The sequence below is a fragment of the Mesitornis unicolor genome, unplaced genomic scaffold, assembly GCF_000695765.1.
Source record: "Mesitornis unicolor isolate BGI_N332 unplaced genomic scaffold, ASM69576v1 scaffold11134, whole genome shotgun sequence".
Taxonomy (NCBI): domain Eukaryota; kingdom Metazoa; phylum Chordata; class Aves; order Mesitornithiformes; family Mesitornithidae; genus Mesitornis; species Mesitornis unicolor.
In genome coordinates this window covers 52596-62803 of record NW_010179600.1, presented here as the reverse complement: position 1 = coordinate 62803, position 10208 = coordinate 52596, and the positions used below count along the sequence as shown (strand labels likewise).

General features: G+C 37.3%; 1 protein-coding gene across 1 annotated transcript in view; it reads left to right on the top strand.

Moving 5' to 3' along the window:
* Nucleotides 1-4272: 4272 nt before the first annotated feature.
* LOC104539344 (contactin-associated protein-like 4) overlaps nt 4273-10208 on the top strand; it is a gene marked incomplete at both ends in the record, with an annotated part of 56909 nt that continues 50973 nt past the window's right edge. Inside the window, one exon of the mRNA XM_010182844.1 lies at nt 4273-4420. Within this exon, the coding sequence (XP_010181146.1) occupies nt 4273-4420 (148 nt within the window). The remainder of the gene's footprint in view (nt 4421-10208) is intronic.

The following is a 10208-nucleotide window of genomic DNA, read 5'->3' as shown; positions in this document are numbered from 1 at the left end:
AGGGGGATTGGACTAGATGATCTTTCAAAGTGCCTTCCAACACCTAACACTCTGTGATTCCGTGTGATTCTGGGATCTCCCTTCTCCCAGTCCCTACATTTGCCTTCTATGATATGGGCAGCATGGCTAGAGCCCTTGACAGTGAAGACTGAGGCAAAGCAGTCATTGAGCACCTCAGCCTCCTCCATGTCCCTTGTGACCAGTTCTCCATTTTCCTTCCTTTCCTAGCCTTCCTTTTATCATAGAATCATAGAATACCAGGTTGGATGGGACCACAAGGATCATCTTGTCCAACCTCTCAAGGTAAATGTATAGTTTAAATGAGATGAACCAGCACCCTGTCAAGCTGACTTTTAAAACTAACCAATGTACAGGAGTTTACCACTTCCCCTGGGAGATCGTTCGAATGCCTGATGTACCTATAGAAATTCTTCTTGTTCCACTTTATATAGATGGCTAGATTTAATTCCACCTGTGCTTTAGTTTTCCTAACCTGATCTGTGGCTGTTTAGGCAACTTCTTTGTGATTCTCCCAGCTAACCTGTCATTGCTTCCACTTCCTATAGATTTTCCTTTTGTGCCCAAGTAAGTCCAGGAGCTCCTTGTTCATCCACACAGGCCTTCTTTCATGGCTTCCTCCTCCTGGGTATGCACTGCTCCTTGACTCGAAGGAGATGTCCTTGAATATCAACCACCTTTCTTGGGCCTCTCTTCTCTCCAGTTCTATATCCCACAATACCTTGCCTAGCATATCCCTGAAGAGACTGAAGTTTGCTCTCCTGAAGTCCAGAGTAGTGAGCTTGCTGCACAACCTCTTTGATGTCCTAAGAATCTTGAACTCCATCATTTTGTGGTCGCTGCAGCCAAGGCTGCCCTTGAGCTTCACATTGCTCACCAGCTCTTCCTTGTCAGTGAGGACGAGGTCCAGTGTGGCACCCTTTCTGGTGGGTTCCTCTACTACTTGGAGGAGGAAGTTGTCATTCTGCATTTGAGAATCACAGAATCACAGAATCACAGAATGTTAGGGATTGGAAGGGACCTCAAAAGATCATCCAGTCCAATCCCCCTGCCGGAGCAGGAACACCTAGATGAGGTTGCACAGGAAGGCGTCCAGGTGGGTTTTGAATGTCTCCAGAGAAGGAGACTCCACAACCTCTCTGGGCAGCCTGTTCCAGTGCTCTGTCACCCTCACTGAGAAGAAGTTTCTTCTCAAATTTAAGTGGAACCTCCTGTGTTCCAGCTTGTGTCCATTACCCCTTGTCCTATCATTGTTTGTCACCGAGAAGAGCCTGGCTCCATCCTCGTGACACTCACCCTTTAAATATTTATAAACATGAATGAGATCTCTCCTCAGTCTCCTCTTCTGCAAACTAAAGGGATCCTGTTTGATCTTTGGTGCCCTGCAGATGTCAGGGTGGTTGAAATCCCTACTGTTATCTGTTTATAGAGGGACTGATCGATTCAATCTCCCTGATGAGAAGACCATGTAGAAGGCCTGTAGAAGACCCCCAGCATGATATTTCCTTCCCCTGCCTTCCCTTTAATCTGACCCATAAACTCTCTGTAGACTGCTCACTCTGCCCCAGGTGGAGCTCCATGGACTCCAACTGGTCCTTAATGTAAGGAGAAACATCCCCTCCCCTTCTCTCCTGCCTGTCTTTCCTAAAGAGTTTATATAATCTATTCCTATGCTCCAGTTGTGAAAGCCATCCCAACACGTCTTTGTGACGCCAATGACATCATAGCCCTATATGCATGAGTACATGTGTAACTCTTCTTGCTTATTTCCAATGCTTTGTGCATTAGTGTATGGACATTTAAGTTGCTCCCCCATTGAGGCTGACTTATTGACTGGAGATCCTTGTCCTGCACTTCAGGTGCTTGTATCCTGGCCTGTGATCCTACTCCAGGCCTGGGGTATCTCTTCCTTTCATTGGCATCGAAGTGGGATGGACTGTGGATTCCCTCCCCCTATAACTCTAGTTTAAAGCCCTCTTGACTAAATTGGAAATCCTATGACCAAACAAGCTCTTCCTCTTCTCTGAAAGGTGGACCCCATCAGGTCCCAGAAGACCTGATCTCTCAAAGTGAGTCCCATTGCTTACGTAGCCAAAGCCTTGCCTCTGACACCATTCCCTTAACCAGTTATTGTTTTTCTCTATCCAATCCACCATAAACATAGTAATATTTGTATGAAGTAACATTTGTAATAGATACAATAATATTTCTTACAAGGGCTACACAACATATGTAAAAATGTTGTATATATTATTTAATACAATAGCATGTTTTACGGTGTATATATAGTATATTATACAGTACAAGCTGCATTCCTAAATAAGCATCATCTGTTCTGGATGATCAAAAGTATGACTCAGTACAAACAGTGCATGTCTCATACACAGCTTTACCTTTTTTGATTGTTTGATGAAGTTTTGAACAGGATGCTGGTGCTATCTCTCTAAAAACACATTTGCCTTCTAGATAGAGGATGGAGAGAGAAATAAAGAGCTACCCTTTTACCTTTTCTTGAAGTAAGCTCACCTTCACAATCATTCTGAGGTTAGTGATATCACAGGATTTGACTTTGCTTGTACAGTCTGGAGCATATGTGTGATTTCTGTTGCGGTATGAACTGAACAATTGTATCTTCAAAACAGGGTTAAACTAGCTTGAGGTAAAGGAACTACAGGGTTAGAAACTGAGCAAGAGGGTTAAAACAATTTTGAGAGCAGGCTTTCATTTCAGGTTTCAGTACGCCCAAGGTACTTTTCTTGAATGGAATAAAAAAGGCTGTGACGTGCTATTTACATAGATATGTATGCTGTTGAGTGTCCTTGTAACAGTTTCAGGGTGAACTGCAATACAATGTTTGCATGTTTAATAAACTGTGTTCTTTGAGAAAGATGTCATGTGTTCATGATATTAAAAAGCAGTATAATATAGTATCTGTAAAAGCATCAACTAAGATACAGTAGGCATTATATTGCAGGGGTTAGCTTTACATTCCTATTGATAATTGCATAAACAATGCTTATTATCTGAAACATTCATATTAACTGAGGGTCACATTGAATCTTTTAACCATCAGATGCCTGTGTAGGTTGTGAAGACTACATAATCTGGAATAATGGCATATTCTCTTCAAGAGATTTCGCACAAGAATGAAGCAATCTGAACAGTCTGAAGAATGCAAGGGTGGGAAGGAAGGAAGGTCCTTATAACTGTTTTTTTTTCAACAATTGCTGGATTGGAACATGACACAGTAATGGTGTTCTACTGTGAAAACAGGAGTGTATCTGTCACATTGAATACACTTCTCCTTTAAAAGCCTACAAGCTACATTCATAGGCTTTAGGTATGTCTTTGGTATCTATAGTCAAAGAAAAGCTGGTTAATTGCCTCCTCTTTCTCTTCCCTGAAAAAAGGATTAAAGCTGAAGAAAGCCCAAACTTTTAATTTTTAGATTATTTAAAATCAAGACATAAATATCCTTCTAATAGTCAACTCAGTTGATACATTTTAAAATGTGTCCTTCCCAGACAAAAACTTTGAAAAAACCAGCTAAAAACATTGATTTCTAAACTGACCATTCTGCATAGTTTAAGGGGGAGTTTGAATAACTTTTAGGCTGTAACTGAAGTAAAAAACCTAATTTTAAACATGACTTAAATATAACCTGCATTAAAAACTCAAGCAATATGTATTCTGTACTCAAAACTTAACTAATTTTCACGAGGTTGCTGCCATATGATAACTATTTTGGAAGAAATTTAAGCCTTAATTGAACACTTCATTTGCTCACAGTATTTAAACTTCTGGGACCTGGGCTCTGTTTCAGTTAACAAACTCATTGGCTCTTTCTTTGGCACTTTCTTTGGCACTTTCATTAGCAGCTATATTTGCAAAAATTTCTAATAAGGATTTGAAGGGACAAGAGGTCTGGAAAGGTCTCACGCTCAAAACAGTAGGTCTTCTCTGGTGTTTGTTTTAGCATGTTCCTACCTTCACCTGCTGTCCTAGTGAAATTATAAGCCATGAAGCTGAAAGTAATGTGAATATTCAGAGTGACTAGCTCTCATTGCTTATTGCTAGTGTAATAGGTTAGTTGTAATGAGCACCTCCCCTCCTCTCCCCTCTCCTCCCCTCCCCTCCCCTCCCCTTCCCTTTCCCTTCCCTTTCCCTTCCCTTTCCCTTCCCTTTCCCATACTTTTCCATATATTTCTGCATTCAATATCAATGTGGCTGATGTATTTTTTCATTTTCTTCTAGGCTTTTGCTGGAAATACAAATGCGGACAGTGTCATCTACTATAAGCTTCAGCACTCTATTAAGGCAAGATTTCTCCGTTTTGTGCCCCTGGACTGGAATCCGAATGGCAGAATTGGAATGCGCATTGAGGTATATGGATGCACATACAGTAAGTGCTTTGCGGAATTGGCTAAATGAAATGACTATTCATCGTTGTCTTTTGCTTCACAAATTACATTTGAAGGTAGATTTCTAAGCTTATATTTCAGATTAAATAAAACTGATTCAATAAGTTCATGTGCAGACTTCACTACTTCTGCACCATCTAAGAATATGTGATCCTTACTTTCCAGTACTTTCTCTGTTGGAAGGAATGGTGTAGACTATTAAACAACTCATTTACTGCAAATTCTTTATTTAATAGTCTTAAAAACTGTGTCTTAATATGGTATACTTTCTAACTGAAAGATGAAACATGGAGAATGTTTACAGTTTTAAATATACATTATCTTGGTCCTGAAAGAATAGAAGTAAAAGTAGATAGACCAACAGATACACAATTAAAGAGTACTTCAAAATTGTTATATATTTATGGGCCAATTTTAGAATTTTTTTGTGTCATTAATAAAACATATATAACTGATATAAGCATTAGGAAGACAAATGCATATGTGTTATGATTATATTGATCTGCTGGACAATGTAAGTCTTCCTGCTGTCTTCCTGTTATGGTTCTTCATCCCTGGACTTAAAAGAAATAATTCATCTTAGCAAGTGATTTACTGCATCTTATTCTCCACATCTATTCTCCATGAGGGAAACAGAGTTTACTTTAAGCAACTTCTTTAATTGATTGTTTTAAGTACTTTAATCTGTTGGTTTTTGTAGGATTTCTTTTTCATCTTCTATGCTTAAGTCTTGCTTTACATGGCTGATCCCTTCTGAATGGTCTCTCTTCTATTCAATTCATTAATATTGGACTTTAAAGTGAACATCAGTAATAGAAACTTCTGGCTTTCTGCTTTGAACTTGGCTTTGTAAAATGAGTACAAGACCAAGAACTAAGGATATTGAGAATTTCAACCTGGCTGCAGGAATTAGGTCACCTCAGAAATTAGCTTAACTACCCATCCCAGAGAACACACAGCTCAGGCCAGCAGAAGGGTGTCAGAAGCAACACACAATATTCCTCAGTGACATCTGCCTGGAGGTTGGAAACATGACTTATGTATGATTCCTCGAACAATCTAATGATACTGCTGTAACTGAGAAACGTGGCCAAGATTCAACTTATCTTCCACTATTTAAGTAAGTACCAGGACTACCAAAATTTACAAATGGAGGCTGAACAGATAATTTTACCATTCCCAGCTGAAAGCTAATCTAAGTCTTCAATTTAAAATTTCATATCTGTGTTACTTGATGAGATATATTCTTTCCTGTCTCTGAGGTTCACTGAGAGTCAGTCAGCTGAAATTCAATCTGTAAGTCTAAAGTCTATATTGCATCCAGTTCTGGGCCCCTCAGTTCAAGAAAGACAGGGAACTGCTGGAGAGAGTCCAGCATAGGGCTACAAAGATGATTAAGGGAGTGGAGCATCTCCCTTTTGAGGAGCGGCTGAGGGAGCTGGGTCACTTTAGTTTGCAGAAGAGGAGACTGAGGGGAGACCTCATTCATGTTTATAAATATTTAAAGGGTGAGTGTCACGAGGATGGAGCCAGGCTCTTCTCAGTGACAAACAATGATAGGACAAGGGGTAACGGACACAAACTGGAACACAGGAGGGTTCCACTTAAATTTGAGAAGAAACTTCTTCTCAGTGAGGGTGACAGAGCACTGGAACAGGCTGCCCAGAGAGGCTGTGGAGTCTCCTTCTCTGGAGACATTCAAAACCCGCCTGGATGCCTTCCTGTGCAACCTCATCTAGGTGTTCCTGCTCCGGCAGGGGGATTGGACTAGATGATCTTTTGAGGTCCCTTCCAATCCCTAACATTCTGTGATTCTGTGATTCTGTGTGACAAAAGATAACAGTGTTCTTATTACTAAATAAAACATACAGAATAAGCAGTTACACAGTTAAAATATTTGCTCTGTGGTCAGTAACTCCTTTTGAGAAAGATTATGTATTTTTCTGCATTTTACTTCTTTGGAACAAGATTCATGCTATAGACAGCTTATGGAAACATATCAATGATAACTATCTTCTAAGATTAGGCTGAATTTAAAAGTAACATTTATTTCATCCATTATCCACTGCAATGCAATACATACTTAAAGAATGTGATAGTGTTAAAAATATGGATTATTATTTAAGCCGGTTAAGATTTTCTCTGTATTAATGATATGAGGTTTTGAAATGGTTATTTTTGTACATATAAATGCTTTAATTCCAGATGGATTTCAGACTGTTTACCATCTCTTTATATATTTTGTACATCTAGAATTACTATGTGCTTTTAGTAGTTCAATTCAGTAATTTCTGTTGAAGACAAACCAGGTGGTTATAGTCTTATACTTCTAAAATATATTTAACATCAAAAATGAATTATTTTCCTCCAGTGTTTTCCTCCATTTATCAGGCACATACAGTACATGTAGTTATTGTTACTCTAATTATGCCTGGCTGTTTCTGAATAGCTATGTACTTATCCAGGCTCTATCAGAAAATAAAGAAAAGCACAAATGTCAATGATACCTCTTTTAACCTGTATTTACCATTTCCAGGTTTCCCATTTCTCATTCTTCCCTTCAGAGAGATCTCACTGGGTCTTATATTCTAAGACTAAGCAACTCTCTATTTACCTCTGAATATAGGGACTGTGTTCTGTATTCAAGTGTAAAGACAATTACTTCTGGCTTATCTGTTGTAAATTACACAACTAAAATTTAAACTGCAAGAATCTATAAAGTTGATCACACTATTCCATAAAGTGGTACTGAGAAATGCATATCTACTACATCCAAAAGTAGTCATTACTGTATTAGTAAAGTAACACATGACAGCTGTTGGCACAAGTTCCAAGTTGTTTCTGTTTTTTTCCAGTCAAATACCTGCTCTGAATAACTTAGCCTAGTATTCTCAGAAGTAATGTTTCTCCTTTACAGTCTCAGTGAGGTTTGGTAGTGTCCATTATAGATGTCCACAGGATAAACCAGATTATTATAAGTTTTTATTCCTTTTTTCTTATTTTTTACACAGAACTTCTTTTTACTATATATTTTCTAGGCCAAAGACTGTCACATTTTATGTTTTTAACTTTGTAAGGCATGCATCCAAACCATGTCCTTCCATTTTTGCTTTTTAGCACTTATGGATTAGAAAGGGTAAATAAGGATAGTCAGTTATAGAGTTTTATGAAATATTAGAGTAGCCCTTTATTTTTTGTCTTTAGTTCTTCTCCTTCCTCACTCTGCTACATCTGCCATGTTTTCTTACTCCTGTTCTACAGTCTTTTTCATGTAGGAAAGAAAGAAAGGAAGATGCTTTCTACCCCCAGGTGAACTACCTGGCTTCACATGGGGTGATGAAATCTGCTTGTATCATCACAACCTAAGAAACACTTCGTGTTGCCAGAAAAAACTCACCCCAGAATTTCTCACAGTCTCTGATGAGTAGTTCTTATTTAATATGTGCAAAAGAGACTGATAGATTTCTACAAACATTTCCTGTGTCTTGTTCTTGAAATGTCAGATTGTGACAATTAAGCCATGTAAAACAGAGTTCAGGTTGAGCTATCCCCTGGCACAAAAAAAGAGAAATTAGATGTCTCTTTGGGTTACTCTTTTCTTCCTTCATTATGAACCTCGCTTTCTCCTTTCATCTGAAAACCAGTAGGCTAAAAAATAGGGAAAATAGGGCTTATTCATATGATAGATGGAAAGGCAGGTTTGAATGTGAAAATAACAATTGTATAAAATTGTAGGAGAAAGATAACTGGGAACTAAATTCTTGCTATACATTAAAATGTCAATAGATGCAGTGCGTAACAACAGGCACTGCAGATACTGTGATATGCAAGCCTTCTTCCAGACTCCTCTTACACTGTTAAAATTATTGAGGATTTTGAGCATTACCTTTCTGGCATGCATAAAATCATTGGCATGGTTACATCAGTCAGAGAAAGGGCTTCCCCTTGTCTTCATAACTGGGATAATGTGCTTTCAAGGACTTACTTGATGTGAATGTGATTGTAAAAAAGTTCATTCTAAGTATGGTTGATTATGAACAATTTTAACATGTTATTTTTTTTTCAGAGGCTTTGTTTAAAGCAATACCTAAGTCCTGATTTACCTAACTATTCTGAACACTGTGAAGCTATTCAGGTCTGCTTTCCTCACAACTGGAAGGGTTCAGAGACCAGATTTTTCAGTTGAGTACAATTAGTCAGGGTGAAAAATATCTAAAGAAAACATATTAAAAATGCCAAATGCTTGCATTGTTTGAAGTTTTTTCCTTATAGAACATAAACATTAAATTAAATTAATTTAACGTTCGACAAAAATAAAATTGTTTTTCAAACAAAGATACTGCAACAAAATTTTTTTCAGAATCACTAGAATTCTTGGTCTTATGGTGTGTGAGGAGACTTTCAGAATTTCCAGTTATTCAAAGGCATCTCATCACTTCCAAAGGTATTTTCACAGTAAACTAAGGAGTTAGACTACATTAATATGAGAAAGACACGTTGCAAATTGTGAAAACAAAAGATGACTGTTCGCCAAGCAAACCCTTTTAAAAAAAATTTTCCTTATTTATAGCAGTAGAGAAAATCTATGGAGACTTATGTTCAAGTCCAGGGACTATTAGAAGCTGAGAGTAGCTGCTAAATATGAAAGAGGAAAACGTTATGGCATCCTCAGTATTTGGGCTCATTCTTTCTGTCCTGATCACCCTGTAAGACACTCAAGCTTTATCTCTCACAATTCTTTCAATCTCTTTCTAGTGGTAACATAGAGATGATGAAGACAAAACATGTGTGAGAAATATTATAAGAATTTTGATTAATTAAGAATTAAGAATTTTGATCTGCAGCCATTTCCCAATCTTCATTCATACATAGTGGTGTAGGAATGGTTTGATTTTGTTTATTTTCAAGATCTGGACAGAGTAGATTTTGCTTCTGTGGAGCAAGTGCTGCAGAATAGCGAAAGAGATTTTGGAGTGCAGTGTTAAAGGATGTTTGTGGTCTTGTCTCAATAACTAATAACAGGAATGTGTTCCCAATCAAAATACCCTGTAATTATCAGCACTTATTGAGAATATATTTAGTCAGCTGGTTTGATGGATACATAATAATGTGAAAGTTCTATTATTGACACTTTTATTGAAGCTATTAAAATCCACGTTCATCATTTAAATTTAACACTGTTTCATGATTTTACTGTTCACATTCATTCCATGACATAATGAAGCAAAATTGTTAACCTAACATTCATTTTAGGTAGAATGCCATATTCGTTCACTGAATATTTGGTAATCTAATTCCTCATATGTAAGAAGTAAATTATCAAGATGTAAAAAATCAAGAAATTATATAAAAAGTTACACTTGCTTGACAAGAGTTTTTGAAAATGGAATGTAAATTACAGACTTTAAGTACTATAGTTAATTTGAATTGAGTTCATTTCCATGCTGAAAATGTGGGTATATACTTTTAGTGAAATTAAATGAAACCAGTAAACAGATAGTGGGTTTCTGTTGACTAGGAAGAAATCAAGCAGTCAGTTGAAAAATAACTTTATTGAGTGTCTTTTACATATTCATTTCTTTCTTAAATTTATCTTTCAAGGATAATTGCTTTTTTCTTCTTTACTTGTGAACTGTGAATGCACTATGAGCTTTTTGTAGTGTTACCAGTTTCTCTGTGTGTATCTTCTTCAAACTGTATTTATTTTAAAATATCACTTTAAAGATATCACTTTATATTATTGGAATAAAATCAATCTTCCCTTCCCTT